Genomic DNA, 25,317 nt, shown 5'->3' on the forward strand with positions numbered 1-25,317 from the left:
TTATATGGTTCTAAGCGGTGTGCTCGCTGCAATACACCGATATCTGCGTCGGAGCTGGTGATGCGTGCCCGAGACCTTGTGTTCCACGTGCACTGCTTCTCCTGCGCACTCTGCAGCACGCCCCTCACTAAAGGCGACACGTTCGGTATTAGGGAGTCTGCAGTGTATTGCAGGTGAGTCTCAGAAGCAAATGATATTTTCATATGAGTTTTGGGAAAATGACTCTTGTTCTACTACTACTACTACTAATACCAATTAAAATATTTCTACTATTGGTAACTTCTTTAATTGGATTTTTTTGAGGTATTCTTTCTTTTTAGGTTGCATTACGAAACTATGCCGGACTACGGGCCTCACATGGCGGTCCCTGGTCCTCCTCAAATGTGTCCAGGACCTTATGCGGTGCCGCCTACTGGTTCACATTACCCGCCTTATCCATCTCCTGAATTCGCGCCGGTCGAACCTGATGTTCCTAAAGGACCCTTCTTTAACGGGGCGGCAGCGCCTCCGCCTCGACAAAAAGGGCGTCCGAGAAAAAAGAAGCCGAAAGATCAGGAAATAATGACAGCTAATCTCGGTGAGTTCAGTGAAGTGTTTTGAAATTTTGCGCACGCGCGAAATTATATTTTCTATTAATTATTGTTCTTATAATTGTTTTACTAGTCGTTATATATAACCAGTCAATAAATAACGTGCTACCCCAAGATTGATATAAAGTGGTCGTAAATGATTGAATTGAAATTATATCAAACCTACCCCCGCCATTTTATAACTGCAAATTTATAATAATCATACATTAGGGTCGCTTTGCCGACAAAACGTTTACAATTTTGTTAACACATTAAAGTCAAAACTGCATTTACCTCACGTGATTATCGGCGGCGACTTCCCGTATATTCGTTTTATAAAAAAAAAAAACAACTTTTTCCTTTTTACAAGATATCGAAACCAGTCCGTTTATCTGGCCGGCAGCAGTCGCGCGGTCGACTCTGCATGCCTCGTACCTTCACAAGAATTCCATGTCAATTTTAAAATTAGATCTTACTTGAATGCTTTTAATGAATAAATCACGTATTGGCAACAGCACAATACTCGTAGTTTATTTGAGTTTATTAGCGATGTCAATCGATATTAAATAACAAAACACATTTTATATCAATTACCGTAAAGCGGTTGTTGTATGACTACCAAAATATAATAAGGAGGAAATATAATATGGGATGAAAGTTACACAAAAATATTCGATTTACTTTTTCATAAATTTGTAAAAAAATCGTGTATTATGTGGTATATAAAAGATAATCAGACTAACTAAAAATTGTATTATATAAAAATAGCAATCCTAACATACGGAGCTGTTGGTGTAATAAAAGATCTAAGTGAGTAACAAAACATATGCACAATTGCACTGGTTTTCAAACGATTTATCAGTGATTATTGTTTACATTTCACGATCAATTGATTACATTTCTTGTCTTAATTATTATGTGATTTCAATCGGAACCAAATGACTCAATACACTTAAACGATTCTTCGCTGAATGCGAAATTAAATGAACACCTTGTATTAGTATGAGGCTGTAAGAAATATAATTATTCATTTAGCATTTACGAGTATTACATAACCGTGACTAATTGACTAATATGGTATTATATTAACAAATTAATTTAAAAAATTGAGTATCGAACAGAAAATCGGTTTAGAAATTCAGGCTAAAAGATATTATAATGTACATAGATTACCCTACTGTCAGTCGGGTCAAAACAATCCCTGTATCTCATCTGAAAAAGCGCAAACTGGTTTCTCACGTGTTCGCAAAACCGCTCGCGTGTCGGACGTAATCCAAAGTTCATCATACTAGCCATATTTCAATGAACCGATGTTCAGTCCGGCTCTTTACCAACACTTTTCGTTCGAAAATGGAGATGCATAGATTTTTAATTCAATGAACAATTCGTTAATTCATTTTTAATAAAGCAATTTATTTCCGAATGGTCACTGATCTCCCTAAAATGACCGATTATTTGTAAAGTAAAATTATTTATATTAATGAATGCTCTTTTTCAATTTCCATTACGTAAATATCGTTTTATGTAATAATTTCCAATAAATCGGCAATTTTACGCAAAATTTATTTGATTCCGGCTCACAGTTACGTAAAATATCAAGTATCGTTTTTTATACGGTATAGCAAATATTGTCATTGGATATTTTTTATCTTTAAAACAAATGAAAAGACCAGAATAATATTAGAGTTGGTCAAATGGACTTTACTAAGCGGTTCTATGTTTCATTTTCGGTAATACATACTGATTAAGTAGTAAAGGTTACTAGTAGAATTTGTGTAATGGAAATTTAGTTCCAATAATAATACATTTCGTTCGTTGAACTTGACAGCGGTGTATCTGAAGTGTTAATAAACGCAGCGAAAGATCATAAAAATATTGAGGTAACACGGCCCGACGGCGCGCCCGAGCTCAAAGCAACACTTGCGAAGATATTTACTGACTTGTTTATAATACATTGAGAGCTTTCGTTTCAAAATTATTTCCTTATACGGGATAGGCTAATATAACTGAAATAATCGTTTATTTCTTCTCTAAAGAGTTGGACCTAATTCGTTTCTAAAATTAATTTAGTAATTTATCCTCTGGGGTGTTATTCTGAAAGTCACATGTTGCTTACTCAATTTATATCTGAAGAAATAACCATTCAAGAGATTTATTATTCTTCGCGTTTTTCTTATGGTCATTAATAATGGTAAAAGTGTTTGCAATATTAATCTAATTACCGATTATTGGTTAAACATAACTAATCTCACGAAAGAAAAGCAGAAATCAGACGCTTAGGTACTTAATACAGAAAGGTCTTAAATATCTACGAATTATTATTTAAAGTTAGATAAGATTAGAGCACGTATACTAATTATAATGGGTAAACGTCAAACTCATCAGTTATCTTTTTATTAGGACCATTACGTATATTAGATATATGTTTTGTTCAAAGTATTTCCTATTATATTACATTCTATTATGTTGTCTTTACTAGATAACGTTTTGACGTAAACGTTGATATTAATGGGTAACAATATCTCAGATCTGTAATATAAGCCTTTTTAGAGTTTGCAAGTATATCGTAATTGTGGATCCTCTTTATAGTACTACACCCTCGGGTCTAGTAGATATTGAATATTACATGTGTTTTCTTAGTACATGAAATATTTTATCATCTAAAATTTTAATCGGAATTGTACAAAATTGAATAATTTAAAATTGTATGCGTATGTGTATGCATTATAGGTAAGAAGATAGCTATATATAGATATATACATTGTCATATGTGTTTATTGAACCTGGTGATTTAAAGTTGGAATGGGGCGCGTCTCCCCATCTAATACGAAGCTGAAATATGAAGAACGATTCTCAGTTTATATAACATCATAAATCTGTTACCGGACGAGGGCGGGATTCGGGTTTTTATTGCTACATGAGTGTAATGGTACGTCTCCTTTAAAGAATTAAAGAATAGGTATTTTAGTTTACAATTTAAATGACGGGGACGCAATGCGTGCCAGTTTATAGCGTAGGTTGTTTAGTGAGTAAAATCTCCGGGTTTCGACGATTTTCTTTCCTTGTATACGAAGTCGGTTTATGCTATCAAACAATAACAGTACTGTTCTGCCTTCGTGTGAAATTATTATAAGGCAGTGTAGAATGATTCTGACGATTATGGCGCTACACTACCACGGTCCGACGGGTCATCGTAGTGCTGTCGTTCCGGCGCCCAGTTTGGTGAGCGGTGAGGTTGGTTTTTGCTACGGTGGCCATTTTCGCGGGTCGGGTTACTTTTTTAGCGGCCAATTTTGGACCGCCATAATTAATTACAAGGGAACGTTGGTTTGCGTAACGCCGCGAATGGCAGACTGTGGGATCTGCGACCCACGCCCCAACGAGAGCCGTCCGCCTGCTATATGTAATGATTGTTGTAAATGTATATTAAACAAATTGCAATACGTACATTTTTAACTTTTTTATAATTATAAACGTACATAACTGTCCATTGAATGTTATCTAACATAACTACGAAACCATATTAAAAGTAGAAACAATGATCAGATAAATTACATCGACAATTTATGTTAAACGCCAAATTAAGGAATTAAAAAATAAATCAAGAGAAAGTAAACCAAGAGTATTTTAATATAAAATTATTTTACGTGTCTAGAAACTTAAGTAATTTTTATTTCGAACAATACCTACTAAAAAAATCTATTCGTTTGTTTCTGTTTAGATCAGCTAAGACTTTACAACAACCTTTAAGATATTGTTATCTTATTACAACGGTATTAAGTTCCCAGCACCACAGCACTATAAGGCGAAGAATAAGCTCGCTATCAGATCGTGGGAGGTTCTGATGTCAACAAAATAACTACGATCGCACGTGAATAAGGACACAAAGTTGTTTACTTAAAAATAGTGTCATCACGTACCATGACGTGATGTCAACTTAATGTATATTCAGTTACATACTTAAATTTTATACTTAAGTATTCCAATTTGGATATAACTTGCAACGTTAAGGTTAACGGGCATTTGTTGTGGAGATCGCTAGGTGGGTCGCTGCTTGTTGTCGTGCCGCTGCCACACCAGGTGGATGTATGCGCGTTAACATTTATTGTTAAAGATAAAACTAAAGTCAAATTAACGATAAAAGTTTGAAAAATTATTTCTAATAATGTCATAATGTCAAAAAGAAAATAATTTTTATTTGAGTTTTTTGGGTAATCAAAGAATCCTAGCTTAGGAATGTATAGGGCGCGCAAATAAAAACAATTTTTACACACGTATGTAGCCATATTAAAATTATGATTTCTTATATTATTTATACTTATGTAATCATCAGGTTAGATCACATGAGAACGAAGTTTAGATAGAATGGATGCCACATGTTCCGAAGCAATCGTTTCGGGCGCTGAGTTAATGGGGCATAACCGCTGACATGCGCCTCATATATGTCTAGAAATAGTTCTACTTTGGTTTATTATTGATATTTAGAAGGTTTTTTCGTTATTAATAAACTTTACTTTAATTAACTACGTCAAAATTTATTTATAGTTCGTACTCATTAGAGTGTTAAATAGTATTTAGACATATATACATTTTTAAGTAAAATGTTGTGATTTACTTTGATAAATGTACTCTACATGTACTTAATAAATGTATTTAAAATGGAGTTATTCAAAAATCTGCGTTAGGTACTCTTACTACGAACTAGTTGAACTAGAAATGCAATGAAATATTCAGTAAAGTTTTATTGAAAGGAAGGTTGACACATGTTATTACATTTTAACACAACAATAGGTTTTACGATAAATAGCTAATGCAGTTCGATTATCTTCATGTGATGATGATGATGATGATGTTCTCCGTCAAGTAATCTGTCAATGGCAAACCTTGGTATCTTGCTACCTCCGAGAGTGCTATCGGAGATAACTGGCAAATCCGAACATAGCTTTGAAGGTCCCGTCGCACGCATCTTCATGTAGAGTGACATTCACACAATAATATTTATGTGCTTAAATATTTTTTAATTAAAGTAGGATAAAAATGTCCCCAATCAAGTATACAACAAAAATATCGTTTCATAACTCGTTATTCGAAAAACATTCGCAATGAAACTTAAAAACATTCCCGAGGCGCAATTATTTCGCAGTGCGCTGAACTTAATTCGTACACATAATTATAATTACATACTCGCTTCGACATCGGCAAGATTGTCAGCTCGCCCTAACTTTTGGAGCGGTGTGTCCATAAATTACCCACAAACAGGCGGATAAAAAAAACGCTTCCTACTTCGGTAACGGGAGCGAAGTAAATTATATGCCGTAATGAAGTTGTCCCATCTGCTCCCCGGGTCACGTGGTGTCACCTTTTACGTTAACTTTTTTACTTTTTGTTTTAGAAGTTTTCTATCAACCAGAGTTACGGACCGCCATAAATTTAATATAGCCGCATCTACAGCACCGTGATTTATTTCCTGCCAAAATGTGTGCCTGTGTTTTTTAATATCGTTTTCGGCATCGGATGTGTCGAGTAGCGTCCGACGATCATACAGATAGGGTGACCGCGCGCTCCCTCGCCGACGGTAGTTGCTTTAAAAAAGTTTCATCTTTTTTATTTTTACTGAAACAAAAAGCCGTTTGGGATACTTTTAAGTTTTCCTCTGACATTTTTGTTCTTTTTGTACATACTGATAGTAGATTACGCAGTCACGAAAGTTAACAACTCAACTTGGTTTACTGATTAAATAATAATTGTAATTGTAATTCCACAACTAAGTTTTAGAAGGAAATTGAAATTATTTTAATAGGAACTTATAATGTTACTGTTATTAAATTACACGATGACTTTTTCTGCATTTAATCGGTTCTAATTTATGATCATGGAAGAACCATATTTTCATTTAGTAGACACCAACCAGACCCCATAAATATACACTTTGATACGCATAAAAATGTGTGGTCTTAGTCTCATGCATGTGAGTAGTGTAGTGTGGTGTAGTGAAAGAGTGTACTGGAGATTGAAAATTAAAATGTTAACAACTTAGAATACGTATTAAGTTATGAAGTAACTTTATGATACAAAGTTCAACTTTAACTAACATGGGCTTTAATAAAAGTGCTTTTAGAATTAATTAAAGTAATTAATCTTAGTAAAGTAACCGTTATATGACGAACATATGAATGTGAGAATAATTAAATAGAGTTTTATCATTTATTAATGAGGAGTAAATTTAAAAAGGTTATAATATCCCCTCGGCGCATGGTTTCACTACACGTCAGTCGGCTAATGTGATATCCATGTAAGTTCGTTTTGTAAGCGCCGCTATCTCGTCTGAGACATCTGTATCAGTGGCACACCGACCCAATAGCTTTATATTGAAGCCTTATTTATTACTCGAGCCTCTCTCAAATTTAGAATAACAAAGTTTTACAATGGCAACTTCTCTATTGAAAGCCTGAAAACTATATCCTAAATGCCACCGATTTTAAAATGTTTCATGTAAAAAATTCAATAAAGATTAATGCTATTTTGTTTAATGTGTAAAGTTTCTTGTTTTGTTTGGATTGCTAGTTATAATGTTATACTTTTTTTCTATTATTAAATTAAATTATTATGCCTTATCATATGAAACAAACAGAGCCGGCACCAAAAGAAACGTCATGTGCTAGAGAATCACAATTAATTATCATTCAAATTATGTCTCACTTTAAATTTCATGTTACTTCGCAAAATATTAACATACTCTAAATATAAAAATAAAACAAAAAAAATACATCGTTTATTGCGGTATATGGAAATTATATTACATTTAATAAATCTTATTAGGATCCAGATATGACACAGAATAAGGCCATTGCCATCTGAAATGGTATTTTGAATTTAATAACGCACTAATATTTAAACGCGACGATTTAATGGGAAATGGTATAGTATTACTAACCTGTACTGGGTAGTTTTTTTGTTATGTTTCTGTGTAATTTCTTACATTTATAGTCCTTGATATACAGGTTTCGGTAGTAGCTTATCCTAGTTATGTTAATTTAACATTGACAGTGTGATGCAATTTTGAAAAATAATGGTACTAAATCTATGACTGCTAGCTGTTTAATAACTTCCAACAAACTAGCTTTTTCATTTAATATACAATAAAATTATCTAACATCAATAGCCTTGATCGTCATCATGGAATATACTCGTAATATATGCAGCCGTTACAAGTTTTGATATCTATCGTCTGCGTATAACTTCATAGTTGTAGAGTAATAACAGTTGAAATATGGCCGGCGCTCGACTGCTTCGCGCCACCCGACCACGTATGAGTTAAAGCCGCCAGTAGCGCCCCCTGCTGATGCGTTACGTGATACTACATATGCGTCGATTAAATTAATATTTTTATTCGTATCCGAGTCACGATGACATCTCGAAATTTTTCTCTTGTTATCCGTAAAAAATCTATTCTGGTATTTATAAGCTTCCATAGAATTTACAACGTGTTTTTGATACAGGTCACTCGATGAATTGTATTGCAGTGTCATCAGTAACAACGAAAATATCCCATACATATAAAATGCCAGTGGCCACCGGACGAGATGATATCGCGTAGGAAATCTCATTTTTTTGGCCGACTTTAACATGAATGGTGCTACGATTTATGAGATCACAGCGATCTTTTATAACCCACCCACTTTTTACACGGATTTTTTCTAGCCGTCGACGTGTTATCTGCGTACATTTTGTGTCTCAATCTATTAATAACGTCTTCTTTTAGCGGACGTGACGTTTTCGTGCCGTGATCTTATTTATCGATAAGTGCCGGAACCGCACCACTTGCAAATAGCTAACGTAAAAAATAATAAAATAGTAGAGCAGCGACAAGATAAATGTCTGCAAAAAGATCTTTCCTTCCTACGATATATCTATAGGAAAGTGTTGAGCACGAAATTGAACATGAAAATTCTCCGCTTTGCAAATATTCCTAAGCCCGAGAGACCGTATCAGGTGCCTAGTGGATGCACGACCGCCTGAAGCAGGTCACTGACCACCAGTTTCGTTAGACCTTCCCCAGCCCCCTCTCACTTTCCTGTAGCGGGGCACGAGGGGATATTCAACTGTTGCGGAGGCTCTTCGTGTTTTCTCACTAGTTTTATTGTTACCAGAGGGTGCATAAATCATGTCAAGTAAACACAAACGTTCCGTCAACGTGGCAGATCGTACCTGCGATCTCTTAGAGACCACCTTTATTACCTTCGTATTAAAACTTGTAGTTGAATGTTTAATTATATTATTTTTCAATTAAGCTCATAATTTACTGTCACTATTAAAGTAATATTTAAATCATATGTAAAACTGGGTGCACCGCTCATTAAACTTTCATTTCTCAACGGGCAAACTTTTGACTTGTTTTATCGCTTTTAAATCTTGCATTAAATGAACGCTATGAAAGCTTATGGATATAAATTTATTTAAGCCCTGATATTTATCAACATTTAGATTTCACGATAGCCACTTTACGGTACGCGTCATATCCTCAGAATCGTTGATATCAACCAATGATATTTTAAGTAAATTGACATAAAATTTGAGATGTACATACGAGTATTTCGTTGTACCTGATGTTCGCTCTAGTCCCTAGTCAAATATTATAGTAGAAGGTTTCGTCAACGTTGAGTACTTTCCTTAATAGTCTGTCTAGGTCACGGAGTTCACATTTTACACTTGGTAACATTTGCACTCGTAGCAAATGCATCTTTTGTAAGGAACATTTAAAATTTCAGTAGCACCTTTACTATTACCACTCGTTCTTTAAAAGATTACATATATATATAGTTTATTGCTATCAAATTAGGTATCTTCTAGTTGCCTTAACGGAATGAAAATGAGTCAAGATAGCTTGAAGGCAGGATGTGTGGTAATTTAAAATCTTTATAAATGGCATTACTGCGGGGTAAGTAAACCTCATCGACGCTAAAATTTCCGTTGTATAGTTCAGTGGGTAATGTAATGCTAGTGTCAAACAAGGGCAGAAGAGTAGACAGTACAGTACTGCTTTTGTTCAAACGCACACTTTCAAAACAGTACTATCTGACTTGGTGTTGTGCGATCTGTTCTGTTCAGCAGTACTGTTCCGTCCTACTGATCCGTCTGTACTGCCCTCGTGTGAAACCAGTATAAGCACGGAACGTTCGCTAGCGGCTTGCTCAAAAGCGGTTGCATTTTACGCGTATCGAGCTCAACGATGATAGGTGTAATGCAACGAATCCTTGTCTAATTTCCTACGGTTCTAATTGTTCGTAGTCATTAATAAGGAACTAATTAGATATAACACATAAGTTAGTATATATGTATGTATTTTAAAGCGGGTAGTTATTAATAGAATAGTTTACAATATTTCATATAGTAACATGCTTGCATGTTTTTTTTTTTGGTAATTGTTTCAAAAGATTGAAGACAAAAGATTCACGTATGAATTACACTTTTTTTTTTAAATTATAAATAATAATTTTAAACATGTCAAAACACTTTAATGTCTTAAGGCATTCTACTCCATTCTATGTTCCACTCGATGTTTCGGAATATTTATTGGCAACAATCTTTATTGGTCGTTAAAACCTCGACGCGGCAGCCGGCCTTTCCCGTCACGGATACGTCACGGTGACGTTGAGAAATCGTAACTGAAAACAATGAGCGGTATGCAGCGACCGATTTACGAATGAAAAAAAAAATATTTTTGCCGACTGTTTAACAGTTGTAAAACTGCTTTGTCAACTTTTCTATCTACATGTTTAAATAATTTTTATCCTTGGGTTTCCATTTTAAATACATATTGTCATCTAGTTCATTGTCTTTGAGAAAATAGAGATGATAATATTTTATAAAATTATAGCAATGGCTTTATTAATATTATAAATGCGAAAGTATGGAAGAACAAATAGCCTTTTCATTAAGTTTTTTTTTAATTCCACGCGGACGGAGTCGCGGCTTACAGATAGTAATAATTATAGCCTATGTCGTCCGAGAATAGTGTAGCTTCTCTGCAGTGAAAGAATTTTTTAAATCGGTTCAGTAGTTTCAATGCAAACAAACAAACAATCCAAACTTTCTTCTTTATAGTACTAGTACCTGTAGAAAAATAAACATTTGTAAAACAATCTTTACTCCTTTATAAAAAGCAAATATGTAGTTTTAATAATTTATTTATGCATTTGTAACAACTTATAGAAGGTTTACAGATAATATTCGGCTAGTGTTTCAAAGTGTTCATTCTTTGTTATACTAAGCTAATCCATAAATATAAATAATTAAGATTAACATAATCATGTTAAACATGGAGTTATTTGCCTCAAATTACTAAACTAATTTAAATGTCACGTTAAGGTTAATTGGTGAGGTGTCTGGTCACAGCAAAAGGTAAATTTTATTTAACGACATATAATTTTATGTGTGCGAATTAGCAATGCGAATTGTATGTATATCTTAATTTAAACTTCGTTGATTGTTATTGGGCGTGCTTTGCCCGTTTATTTTGTAATTGCCATCAATTGTTTTATAATCCCATACAAAAGTAGTATAGAGCAGGGTAAAAAGTTTTAATTACACTTACAAAATTCTTGGATCTTTTACAGAACGGAATTACATTGTAAATATTTTACATTGTACCACGTTTACAATGGCTTTATAAAATTGTAAAGTAGTATTGTAGTGAGGTATTTGATGGTTGCTATTTTACAGGTATGTTTTGTTGTTAGTCCTTCATCATGGAAGTCCAGATGCCTTTTTATTAAAGTAGATTAAGCCATGATAGACTACATTGTATACCTCACTCCTAAAGAATATAATCAATTTAATTCCGATTTCCTAAAGTACTTTCTCTAATTGTATTTGCAAGTATGGAGTATTATTTATTATTTTAATATATTTATTATAATAACACAATATTCTATATTCTAACAATTTCATTGTGTTACATTGAGCAGCGTGAATCTTCTCTTCTCGTATCAGATCTGAATCCTGATTACCTGGAGATGGGATTCCGTGGCGGCGGCGGTCTGGGCGCCACCTCGCGCACCAAGCGCATGCGGACCAGCTTCAAGCACCACCAGCTGCGAACTATGAAGTCATATTTTGCAATCAACCACAACCCCGATGCTAAGGATTTGAAACAACTCAGCCAGAAAACTGGTCTCCCTAAGAGAGTTTTGCAGGTAATTTATTCCTGTTATTTAATTATCTAATTATATGTTACTACGTAATTGTCAAAGACATTTTGTTAATAGTTTTTTTAGTTGCCATTCATTCTGGAAGAAGAATTCTTTAATTAACATATCGACGCTGGAAAGCATAAACACTGTAACCCTTGAAATCGCGAATATGTTTTTCACACGTTAATAATTTCAACCATTATCAAACGATAATGATTTTATTATAGGTTAGCACAAACTACACAACATTGCTAAATACTGCATGCTTGTACACGTATCAGCTCACGAGTTATGATTTTTTGGCTCTCCTGTAAACTTCATACTTTCGGGGTTACAGCGTTTACGCTTTCCAGCGTCGACATGTTCAATGTTTTTATGAGTTTGATGCTTTTGTGTAGTTCCCTACGTATCCGCTATTTCCAACGCGTAGTTGACAATTACTTAGATCTATATTTGTAATTTGTTAATCTTGAGAATTTCCTTTACAAAGTTACTGAATTATCCAGAAGCTAATGCGATTTTAATGTAGTAAGAATATCGCTCGCTTTGTTACTAATGTGCTTATCGAAAATGCCGCTTTGCGAACGTATTTTTTTTAATAAAAAAAGTGGTAAAGGTAAATTGTATGCGTCACGACCACTTTATTCATTCGTGATTTTATCACCCCAGTTATAAGATACTATTTGAACAAATGATTGTTGGGCGTTTAATTTTTTTTACAGCATATAATATTTATAACATGAACATCCAATTTCTATAAACTCATACATCATATGAGTAGCACATTTCTCGGTTATTTAAAATTGTAAATTTAGAAAATAGCAATGGGTGTCAGGAGCTGTCTAAGTGTAAGGATCAACTTCTCACATATGAAGTTTTGGTAAGTGACAATACTACTGTTTTTTCCGGTGAACGGAATTATATTTACACATTTATTCACATGATAGACCTTGATTATTATTCAAAAATTGTGTTAAAATTTATGAATGTTTTAATAAAAAAATGATGTTAGATTTTGTTATGGGCGCGGTGTCGGGCCAAACGAATTTAAAGGGCCACAAGCCCATCTGCGCAGCCATTACCACCGACCGGCTCGGGTACTAATAGATTGGACACACCGCGGCACAGCTTTGCCGTTTAGACCTTTATATTGCTTTTAATTTGTTTACCGAGTGCGGCCCTTTAATGTGGATCTTACACGGTGCCTTCAAAGAGCCTTCCTTTGTTTTCGTAATTACACCATTTTTGATAGTTCGCTCTGGTTTCTTTTTAATACACCTAGTGGAATTTTTTATTCTTTGTTATTGAAATGGCTACTACGTTCAATAAAATTCTCTACAATTTTATTATTTATTTAAAGTCAGATTGCTAAGTTGTTGTTATATAATGTAGAAAGCTTTGGTGACTAAGTCCTTTTCGCAATAAACCAAGTAAATCAGTTTTTTGCTATTTAAAAAACTTTACTATTAATTAGAATAATTATTATAGTTGTGACTTTTTAAAAACCTTAGTAACTTACTGAACTTAAATTTAACTCGATCATCAATATTAGCTCTAATATTTTTAAAAGCAATGGCGGATTTAAAAGAAATCTGAAAGAACCTTGAGGATAAATAAATAAATGAAGCTTACAAACGCGGTCGAGATATGCCGACGAAGTTTAGCTATGTTCTTTTTGGAGTATACGTATAACAATGGCTTCATACATAGCCAAGAGATGTCGTCTTCGTAACATAAGATCGGTAGGCAGGGTCCCCTTACCAGTTATCGACATACCGAGCCCAGCCGAGCTGACCCGACGCAGATAGCGCGCGCCGCATAAATTTCCCTCCAACCAATTATAGGAAGGCAAAGAGAACCTCTCCCTCCGAACCTCCGAATATTGATCGAGATTTTTTTGGAAAAAAGCTTACGGCTTGCCGTCGCCATTTTGCCGAGATAAGGGCTTTTTCGTTTTGTATATACCGACTTTTGGTTGTACGCTCCCGTGGAGAAATGTTAAGAGACGCATTTTATTTTTTAAAGATAGAATCTGACAGAGTTCAGATAAACAATACCCGCATGTGGTTTATTTTCTAAATTGTGAAATGTATTGTGAAATTTATTTTTAAGTATGAAACATTTATAACATATTGTATTTAATTCAAGGACGGTATAATATAGGTACAGTATCAGATTCAACAACCTAAAACTATTTTACGGCTAACAAATTACCATTTCTACTTGTTTTTTTCATAAAATTGAAATTAAAATAAGATATTAATTATTGTTATGATGTAGTCTATTTTTTTATGAACAATCTTAGTAAATGGACTCCTTCCCGTTATTCTGCTAATCTCTTATAGTAAATTAAATTAAGAAAAAAAATTAAGAAAAATATGGACTAGTCTACATTTTTACTACTACTTCTAACAGCGAATTAAGATTTAAACTTAAAGCAATTTCTTTAATAAAAAAATTATAAAAAACATAAAAGCAGGTGCGTGTTAGTATGGAGAGAGCGGGTGTCTAATTGGCCCGGGCGCCTCGGTAATATATGCGCCCGCGACGACTCCAAGCCGAAGCGCTGGCGTATTTAGAACAAACCGCACCATATTTCTCTCCGTGCGTCCGCAATTGCGTGATTTGTCACTCGTTCTGTTCTTTTTTTTCTTCTTCCCTTCTGAAAAATGACTCGGGTTCAAGTAGCGCTGCGTAATTAGTCGATTGAAAAAGTACCTTTCCTTGCTGGGGCGTGTCACCCGATCAATCGGCACAATACACACCATAAATGCTACTTGACTTTTTATTCGTACCATTCATTTTAATGACATGACTGCTAAGATCGCATATGCAATATATGATAAGTTAAATCTCAGTTAAAATAATACAACTTAGGACGGTAATCAAAGTTTCAATAAAGTGTTCGAAGCAAAGGGCAATTACTGTTTATGTAATCATTCAAACTTCTATTTATACACACAAAATTGCTTGGTTATTTTTAAATCATTTTCATGCCATGATTCCAGATACAATAAAGATGCCTGCAATGGCACACAAATAACCAAAGAAATGTTGAAGGCGTCTCGAAGCCAGCAATTAGTATCGGATGGTCACACCTCGACATTTGGTCTGATATAATTTTACTTTCTAAGTACATTTGGTGACAATAATGAATGCGGTGTCTCGCTTGAAAATGAATTTAAAGAATGTCGTTTAAAGACGAGATCTGCTTGCGCGGGCGCGTGGTGATCACAATCAAACGCTCTAGTAATTAGTACCAACGCATCGCCCTGAGACGCTCGGTTGGGCAGATAATTTCCGCCGCGATTTCAAAAGGCATCCATTTGTCATTCGGTCGCGCGCACTCGCGCCAAGCGGACGTGCCGTGTCTACCTCCTAATTTATTTAAATATTATTTATATAAGGAAACGCGACTATTAATCACATCTCTACAGTTTTTATTTACAATACGCTGAATATTTGAGCGCCTTTGATCACATCGTTGCTTGGACATTTATTAGGGTCTCCTTATGAATTCCTTTTGAAATTCGTTCTCAAGTGGGGAAATCTCTTTACTTAAATTCATTTTTCATTCATTTTATTTCATGGTGATCACATTTCTTTTGCCCGAATACTGAAACGTTACTTAAATATCTCCTTTCGTAAGCATTGCTTACAATTTAACAGACGTCAAAATTTAAGTGGTATACACAAACGCAAATCAAGACATGTAAGCGCGTGATTCCGTAAGTAGACGTATTATTTTTACGTCATGGCAACATCCTTTGTTTTCAGTCAAAGAGTGTATAAAAAATACTTGTTCTCGATTACGTTTTCTTAAAATTCACTTTACGTATCCGTTTCACGCAGCATGGCTTGGACAACCTATAGTTGTAAGACGTGTTCATTCCCAAATAGTAAAGAAATTTAAAATAAAAATACTAAATAATCAAAAATCAAAGAAGGTTGTTAAAAAATATCCTTTCTGTTTAAAGTATTTTTAAATAAAAAAAATTAAAAAAATTTGACCATACTTTTGTAGAATGGAAAGCATCTGGCGTTATGTTTTGACAAGTTTAAATTAATAAAATTTTAATAAATCATAATATCATCAAGACACTTTTTAAGCAGTTTAAGCGGGCGCAGACAGATGTCGCTACAAACCTATTTGCGATTTCGATATATTCTCGTTCAGTCGGCATTTTTATATAAATACAAGCTGTCGCCCGCGACTCCGTTCGTGCGCAGTTAAAAAAAACTTTATAGGGGTATGAATAATAGATTTTGGCCGATTCTCAGACCTACTGAATATGCTCACAAAATTTCATGAGAATCGGTCAAGCCATTTCGGAGGAATACGGGAACGAACATTGTGACATGAGAATTTTATTTGTCCGAATGCGATGATTATGATGAAGCAGACATGTTAACACCTTAGATTTTAACTTTTAAGATAGCTCGCGACCACTCTTAAATTGTTGGCGTACTTAAGTCGACATGACAGTTCTTTTGACAGCAAAATGTCGTTGAGTGACGATCCAGTATAAGAAATGTGATATTGAGTGGCCTTTAAGCATGGTACGACTTGAGTGGCATCAAAGTTGAGATACGTCTTTAACTGACTTACGAAAATTCCATATTGGAGTTTAAGCGTGGTCTTATAATTTAAGACGCTCTTACATATTTAAGTGACGTTTCAGTATTCGGGCAATCATGTAAATAAATGTTCAAGGCACCATTTAAAAAGTTACTTATCGCGGATTGCAAGTTAAAACTTAGTGAATTTTTTGCACATTTTCATAATTAAGTATACCAAGTACTATGTTAATTTTGTATAATACAATTGCTTTGTACAAATGATCGTGCGATTTCAAAGATAAATGGAAAATAAATTTAGTATATATTATAATACAGATATTCAGTCAAAGTTAACCGATGGACATAAGTCTGATTTACATGTATCTACTAGGAACTTGTTTCATGACCGATGGTAGCAAGCACTTTGTTGTAGTCACTCGTATTATTCAATGCCTACATTCGCTTTAACCATGTTTTACAATAGCACAGACCTGGCTTATACCTAAATTTTGTTACCGGCGATTGAATGCTTATATGTTTCATTTTATTGCCAAAAAATCTAAACAAGCTACTTTTTACAAATAAATTATTACCTTCAATATTAATAGTCGAACGTCGCGTGTGTTGTGACAATCTAGAAAAATGTTATGTTCATTCTACTTTTTCAGCGTAGTCATTTATCTCATAGTGTACTCTTATTTATATTTTATTTCTGTACTTACCTAAGATCATTGTCGGAAAATAACAATACCTGTAAAATTTGCAAAATTTTGATGTCATTTTTTTTGTAAATATTTCCACATTTCGTATTTATATTTCCTAAATCCCTTTAAAATGTATGAAAGAGATAATACGAAGGTTGACGACCTACTCATTAGTATCACGATAAACTAAGCCGGTTTCTTATCTCATTTGAGTTAATCATATTTCTTCGCCTGAAAACAAAAACATAATACGTTATACCGTATAATAATAACATTTAATTGTTCAAAAAAGAACTTCGAGCCAATTAGTTTCGGTTGAATGTTTTGTTCATAACAAAGATTCCACGCGAGTCTGACGTGTAAGAAAGTTCTTAAATGATATTATAAAAAAAATCTCTCGCGCTATAACTATAGTTAAACGGTTTATATTGAGGCATGAATTCATATTATCATCACATCTTCCCCATTAGTACATTGAAATAATCGCAAAGCAAATTGAGATGTAGTTTTAGATGAGAAGTTATTTTGAAAAGTCACTCGGCTAGATGTGACGTTACAAATGGCTTGTCTAATACTCGATACTGCGCGAACTTATTTGTGTTAGCTACGAGAATAACACTATTACGACCCAATTCACAAGTGTCAAGCGTTTAATGGACACTCAATAAATATTTTGTCTCTTTGTAAATCCTGCGTATAATGCTTTCATGCTACAATGTTTTTCATCGCATAGATATTTTTTTTACAATAAAAACAAACAGACAAGTGAGTTATGATTATTATGTTTGGTGATTATGGGTAATATTAAACATCAGAATTTACCTTTAAGAAGATAAATGGCAACAGTCAGGTTAGTCCTTAATAATTTAATTAAATAAGCCTTTACAGTAATGGTTCTCTTTTATAAACCAAAGAAATTTATATAGGTAAGAGCTTATATATTTTCTTCTTCATATTTTCTTCTTCTACATTGGCATTTACTTTTGAAGTTCGGCTATCGATAGGACAATTTGCACTAATCATTATAAAATCACGATATTCACGAATTTGTATCGAATAGAAACATTATCAGAAAAAGGCTTTTCATTTTATTAAAAGATTTTTATAAAAATATTATTAAATATATGTTTATTTTTTCTTTTGAATAAGAACTATATTTGATTCTAATATGATTAGTTTTCATCTATAAGGCGTTGAAATTAGTATTGTCAATGTTTTGTTTTTAAATAGTAAAGAGACAACATGTATTAATTCTTAAGATAGTGGATTCATGAAAAGCAACATACATTGTTTAGATACAACATGAAAGTGTAGTCTGTTACAGTTGTATTAAAAATATAACCTTTGTTTCTATAAAGATAATAAGTCGAGAGAATTTTTGTACAAGTATTTTAAAAAATTGCTAAGAAATTCAGATGTCAGCAATTGGCCATTGTGGTTGAGTAAGGCCTAGTCATTCCCAACTTAAGCTAGGCTCCAAGTTTAGGTGGGGAAGTGTACGAGCTGACTATTCACACAAGAAACATAAACACTCCCGGTGTTTATGTTTCCGGGACCACCGCGCTGCGAGCTTATCTTGACTATGACAGCGCCGGTATGTGTCGACGTGGGATCATCAATCGTGGCCGCGCTCACGTCGTCTCCCGCGCTTTTCGCCCATTTCTCATCGCTTCACTTTGAGACACTATCACCTCTCGCTTCTCAGTTTATGATGAATATACGCGAGGAATGACAGGAGCGGGCTGCTTTCGGTAATTAGTCTTAATGTTACAAATTTTTAGGAAATGTTTTACTGACGTGTGATTACTTTTTTAAGTAACTATATGAGTCAAGACTACAATCTTATATGACATGGTTTATTAAAAAGGAAACTAGATAGAAAAAATGTGAAAATTAGTTAAATGCTTTAGTATTATTAACATTTTTTTACGTAATTGTTCAACCATGGACTCGCATTACATTAAAGAAGATTCAAGCTCTTTTACTCGTTTTATATTATTGTTATGCAAAATTTCCCAACGATCTTCAATTCGGTCAGGGGAAAAATCAAAGACTTTTATAATAAATACACGAGTTAATGCCTTTTTTATGTCTGCTAAAATCGGTTCGACTATAAAAAGATGTTATATTTTCGCTTCTTGATAGTGACGGATACGAAATAACCGCTAATCTAAATTTGGAATTAGGCAGCGTCAGTAGCGGCCATACCGCGCGGGGCGGGGCCAGCGGCGGCCGCGCACGATTGGCTATGCCACTAGCGCGCATGCGCAAACTCACGCAAACAATATTTGAATACTAGCTTCCGACGAATACCATTGAATGTTACAAGTACTTTCTTATACTTGAAATTAAAATTAGTTATACTTAGAAGACATACACAATAATAAAATGAAATTAAAAAATGAATCCGTTTACAAGTAGGTACTGAAATGCAAAAAAGTAATCTTTTAAAAATATTTGAGGCAATAGAAATAAATTAAATAGCTAATCGCTAATAAGTGGAATTAAATATATATGTCCATAAAGCGTTACTTGCTAGATGGACTATTTAGGATGCGAAGTTCATGACCACCTGATATAATTAAATACAATGCCCCATGCTAACCTCCCGTTATCTTTATATTATTTACAGGTCAATATCTCACTTCACTAAGCAGCCTACAGGTCTATATGTCGAGTCTCACAAAAACCAAGCTTCCGCATCGAAAGTAACTTTGTGCTCCAATGGAACTTAATTAGGTACTTCGAATAACGAGGACGGAATCATGGAGGAGCAGTCGAATACTTTTAAGCCAGAGTTATACTTTATTTGGATCGTCGTTGCTTTGCAACTCGTATTCTTTTTATGGTGAATCGGCTTTTCATTTTGCTGGCGACATTTCAATGCGGGGCGCGCTTACATTATTCTCTCGGCCGACACCAACCGTGTGTTTTTTGTTCGCAGGTGTGGTTTCAGAACGCTCGAGCGAAATGGCGGCGAATGGTAACGAAGCAGGAAAACAAAATGGCGGAGAAGTGCTCTCCGGACGCGACGCTGGAGATGGACATGTACCACGGACCCATGTCGCTGCCTCCGCACAGTCCTCCGTACAGTGTCATCGGGGGCCCGCCCAGCCCCAACTCTATGGACTGCCCATAGCCACAATTTTGCGCTTTATGAGCGCTAAGAGACTGGACGATACATTAAAAAGTGCAACCTTCAAAAGCGCCCTTAATCGATCGTGTAGAATGATAGTGGACTTCACAAGTGTCGGTCACTTGGTCAAATATATTTAGTCGACTCTGTATAAAATTTATGGTTGAGAGAAAGTGAAATGAATATAAAATGTAAAAATATGTAGGATCTTTAGTATAGTCTGTAACTGTAACTTGCTCTATGACGTTTTATTATAAAACTGCACAATCTAACTGAGCAAACTCAATGGTTCATGCACCAGTTTCAATACTAAATAATTTTATTCTGAATTCAATTTTTTAAACCGAGCGTAATCAAGTTCATATTTGTTCATTGTATGGTATTATATTTTTTTAGAGATTTTAATTTAAGTTGTTGGATATTTGATTATAGAATATCCGTCCATCAATAAATATGGAGATTAACTTTGGTATTATTTCTTCATAAATAAATATGCATTTATTAATTGTGAAAAAAATCAACAATAACATTGCAGTTTACAAAAGGAAAATGGAAAAATATCCTTAGATAGATTCATGTTAAATGTTAGACTTCTTGTTCTTTAGTATATAATTAAATTGCAGTACGAATATCGTTTCAACAAATACACTGAATTGTAATGTAGATATATAGAGATGGGCAAATTACAACGAATAATACAATTTATTAATATATACTATTTATTTATTGAACTTTAATATTTAATTAGGGTAAGAATAAATGTAAGTGTTAGATATATAGACATTTTTTCCATAGAATAATAACTATTATTAACTATTTAAAGACGAAAATAAGCGGACTATACATAAAAGTTGATGTATTAGTTTTTGGAAAACTTGCACATTGAAGTAGTGTTAAGCATTAAATTATGATGTAATGTGAGTTCACTGTCGTAACACAAGTATTGCAATATTTCCATCCCCTTCAACCTCTCTAAGAGATAACAAAAATCTCATACTTGTGTTACAACAGAAATTCACGGTTAATCCAGCTAAGTAAACGCACTTGTAGTTCCTCTTTGTATAAATTATCCATTAATAACGTTACAACTTATAGTAATATATAATTATACGAACCGATTAATTAAATTATCCTATTATTCATTGTGTAGTTAAGTTAATAAGTAGCCGTGACTGTAATGTGTAAATGATGTTAGGAGTGATCGAAAATCTCAAGTAGTAAGCACAACAACAATATACCCGGATAATATATTCCTGTCACTATAACAAAATATAACGAATCTGTTAATAAAATATTTCGAACTATATAATAGTCTACTTTTATTTGACCTTTAAAAACTGACATTGTAATAAGGATCTTCATTAAAAAATGGCAGATCGATTTATGAGTTATTTTTACAGAGGTATTTTTATAGCATATGGTGGCAAAAGAGCATATGGCTATAGACATTCGCAATTGCAGATGCATAGCTTACCTTTAATCGACGGAGGAGTGGACGCACAGAATAATATTCTTATGGCTTAGGCACGCACACTGATCATACGAACGCGGAATTGCTTCTATTTCACGCCTGTCTTCTGTGTGATCATGATATTTCACCGCTCGAGCCGGTGTGCAACAGATGTTGTTATCTCTGGAGTCTACCACTGTTAAAATACCAAGGTAAATGTCGATCTAAGGAATAACTAATCATCTTAATTAGCAATGCAAGTTAATTTGGTAGGTCATTATTTACAAAAGCAAGTTTAAATCGAAGAATGAAACAGTTATGTAATGGATTGTTTGGTTTTTTTATGAATAAGTGGCTTAGAGGATGGTTACGATTAAAATTATTATGATAAATTACGTTTAATTAGCTAAGCCAATAAAACAGGAAAATATGAAACAGTAGGGTTTCATATAAAAAACCAATACATATCGAGCGTTGAATGCCACCCTCAGCAAAAGCTTACGCGTCATTTATCCCGAGGATTGCGTTCAGAAGCTAAACTTTAGAATTACGAGCTGTCTCATAGGTGCGTTCAGAGGAGCCTGAGTTATGTTGTTTTAATTAAAACAATAAATAAGCAGCGCGGCAGCTGGGTCTTTGGGTGGTCCCGTCGAGTAGCTTTTTTCGTAAATTCCGGTCCTTATCGCTAACTCCAAGATCAGTATTGCGTTCTACACCTAACTAAAGTATTACATACCTATTCATATATGGCACCATAATGTTAGCAACATCTTTTTGCAAAAATTAAGATCTCGTACTTACATCGAATATGACGTCAACTGGCGTTGCGTTGGTTATTTTTTAGTAACAAAATATACAGGTAGTAGTATATGCAGGTAACATTCCATCATCGTTACACTTGTATTTAAAAATGATGTTTGTATTTTTTTTTTTTGATACAGTATAGGTTGACTATGCAGTCAAATGTTTCGACAAAAGACGCCCACAGCTAGTTAAGGTTATTAGTTAGATCGAAATTGTTTCAAGTTAAAATTTAAGTGCAGTGAGTACAAGAAAGCGCAATTGATAAAAGTTTATGCCCACCGGTTTATACAGCCCTGTGGGTTTTTACTTCATCTAGAGTGCAGTTTTGAGAACGGTTAAATAAGTGCTTACTTTAAGTAAAATAACTTTTATTTCGATTACGTATTATCATAGAACACAGTTGTTTGAACGATTAAAATTTTTTCGTAATCATGCGTATATCGTTGCTATCAATTACTTTTTGAATAATGTTATTTAAATTTAGCTATACTAGCTGTCGGCCGCGACTCCGTTCGCGCGGGATTAAAAAGCTTAATTGACAGCCTATGTGTTCTTCCAGGCTGTTTTCTACATCGATGCCAAATTTCAACAAGATCCGTTCAGCCCCTCTGGAGATATCTTTTAACAAACATCCATCCATCCATCCATCCATTCTTCCATACATTCGTATTTACTATATTAGTAAGATTTCAATTAAAAGAAACTTAACGTTTTCTTTAATTTCATATGCAAATAAAAAGATAACTCTTGCATTATAGATTCTATCAATTTTTATTTAACCTTTAATTCTTTATGTACACTAATATTACGAAGGTAAAAGATTTGATTTCGGGATAAACTCAAACACACCGGAAGTCGTTTCCAATAATTACCAGGACCTTCATCAGTGCGACTTTGTTTAATCTAATAATACGAAATAAATAAGGGATTTTCCGAGAAGAAACAATAACGACTTACCAATTAGTAAAAATTATTGCTTTTATCTAATTAAAAAGAAACCTTTGATATTTCTAATTCTTTTTATTTCCACTAGCTGTTGCAGGCGATTTCGTCACCTCGCAATTAAAAAAAAATTGCCTAAATTATACTTCCGCATTAATCAGCTACCTCCAGAACAAGTCCCATAAATATCCCTTCAGGAGATCACCCGGAACAAAATTTGGATTTGCGGACAGACAAAAAAGACAAACAGAGAAAAAAAAAATGTGTTTGCATTATAATCAACTCAAATACATCACGTTTGCGAAATAGGTTTTTCCTTTCTCTATGTTACACTTACACAGACAGCGTACAGATACTGTGCTACTGCTGATTAGTAATAAGGAAGATTAGATGCGGATGAGAGTCTGCAGAAGACCTAACCATTTCTAAAGGAGGCCTACTTCCTATTGGCCAACTACAGGCTGAGGAAGAGGAAGAAGTAAAAAGGAGTATTAAGTATATCATTTATTATTAATCATAGACATACTCGGTTATCAAAAATCAGATCAAGTTCTAGTTGTTTTGATTGAAATTATTTAAGTCTGCCGATAGGCTAGTTTTCTTCAAGACACAAGTTCGTGATATCTGTGGAAACATAGGATTCCAATGTTTTTGGTCTTTACCTTACTGATGACAAGTGTTAATAAAATAAAAACAAAAAAATAACATAAACCGAGCTTCAAAATTAATTAAAATGATATCAAACTCTTTTATAACATTTGATATATTTAGGAGGAGTGGCCTATTTTAGTTTTTAAAGAACTTGAATAGGCCACTCCTTCTCCTTAATAACACAGCAGATGAGTAGCAAGTTATCAGGTATTCATCCTGATACATGTTTTTAAATGCCTAGTCTCATAAACAAAAAAAAAAAACAGCACGAGATTTTCAGATTTAACCAAACGGCTAACCCGTTTGTTAAATGTCTAAAAGTGCATTATTGTTAGGCTTTAGCAATATTGCGGATGCGTAATAGCGTATTCGGTATTTTTTATAATGAGTGACGCATCAATATATATTTGGAGTGACCGTGCATCTCTCCAGGAACCAGTTTCCGCGGACACCGGGTGACTGATCGTCATGCGTAACATTATTGTTCATCTTAGGTATTTACTGCCATATTTATTTATTTCTGGATACGTTGACTGCCATCTTCATGAATTCAGATTCTGTAGGCATGTCTTTGTTGTGGTCGGTGCACAAAAACTGGTCCCACGCTCTTGCACGCCTGAAATCCGGTAGTCACCATTGAAGTGTAAGAGGGACACGACTATATATTGATATTGTGTAAATGAAAAGGATAGCGATATAGAGTCACATAACGGGATGTTCTTGGATTCAGGCTTTTGTTTTATTGGTATAAATAATTCTCGGAAGCGAGTTGGAGAGTTTCATCGAATTTATGTCTCTCAGTTCCTATTTAATAAAACCGGGAATACTTGTTCGATGACTTTTAGTTGGCTCTTGAAAATATAAGAGAATACATATGTCCTCTTTAAGAATAGGTATCCATTTATCTAAAGTAAATGTTCCGTCATCATGTCAGCTTCTATTAATCCACTGGTGGATAGGTCTTTTATCTTTCATATCTTTCCTCGCGGTTCTCATCTTTACATCACGGATTCCGTGCACCCCCAAATTTTCTCTACGCAAAGAACTTCGCTCTCTGATATTTTCACTGTTACTGATCTTTTTCCTTCCTAATACATTGACTATTAACAAATCAAAAAACTTTAGCTATTAGATTGTATAACAGTACAATTTTCATGATATTTTACTTAAGTACAATTACGCGACAGCTGGGATTCGACCGTTTATATCGTTATTCTGATATAAAATAAAGGCTAACATTATTAATTCATGACAAGGGAATTGCGTGCAAGACTTAGCTTTACATTATTTTTAGTCTTTTTAGTCCTTG

At 34.1% G+C, this 25,317-nt stretch overlaps 1 protein-coding gene across 2 annotated transcripts; it reads left to right on the forward strand.

Annotated features, from left to right (window-relative positions):
• Positions 1-20,455, forward strand: LOC106717322 (protein apterous). 2 transcript variants are annotated; one of them, XM_014511168.2, is made up of 4 exons: positions 1-173; positions 321-577; positions 11,562-11,764; positions 19,970-20,241. In XM_014511168.2, exons 1-4 carry the CDS (start codon positions 61-63, stop codon positions 20,162-20,164), a joined length of 768 nt encoding a protein of 255 aa, XP_014366654.2. In that variant the 5' UTR covers positions 1-60; the 3' UTR covers positions 20,165-20,241. The 2 variants fall into 2 exon arrangements, with proteins under 2 accessions (XP_014366654.2, XP_014366656.2); XM_014511170.2 differs by lacking the exon at positions 11,562-11,764 and having other exon boundaries at positions 4-173; positions 19,970-20,455.
• The last annotated feature ends 4,862 nt before the right edge of the window (positions 20,456-25,317 follow it).

The sequence above is a fragment of the Papilio machaon genome, chromosome Z (genome assembly GCF_912999745.1).
Source record: "Papilio machaon chromosome Z, ilPapMach1.1, whole genome shotgun sequence".
Classification (NCBI taxonomy): domain Eukaryota; kingdom Metazoa; phylum Arthropoda; class Insecta; order Lepidoptera; family Papilionidae; genus Papilio; species Papilio machaon.

Excerpts from the sequence above, each read along its gene's own strand:
- LOC106717322 (XM_014511168.2), top strand. The coding sequence starts at position 61 with ATGCGTGCCCGAGACCTTGTGTTCCACGTGCACTGCTTCTCCTGCGCA. Across the intron at positions 174-320 it reads GAGTCTGCAGTGTATTGCAG|GTTGCATTACGAAACTATGC; the intron begins GTGAGTCTCAGA and ends CTTTCTTTTTAG. Across the intron at positions 578-11,561 it reads AATAATGACAGCTAATCTCG|ATCTGAATCCTGATTACCTG; the intron begins GTGAGTTCAGTG and ends TTCTCGTATCAG.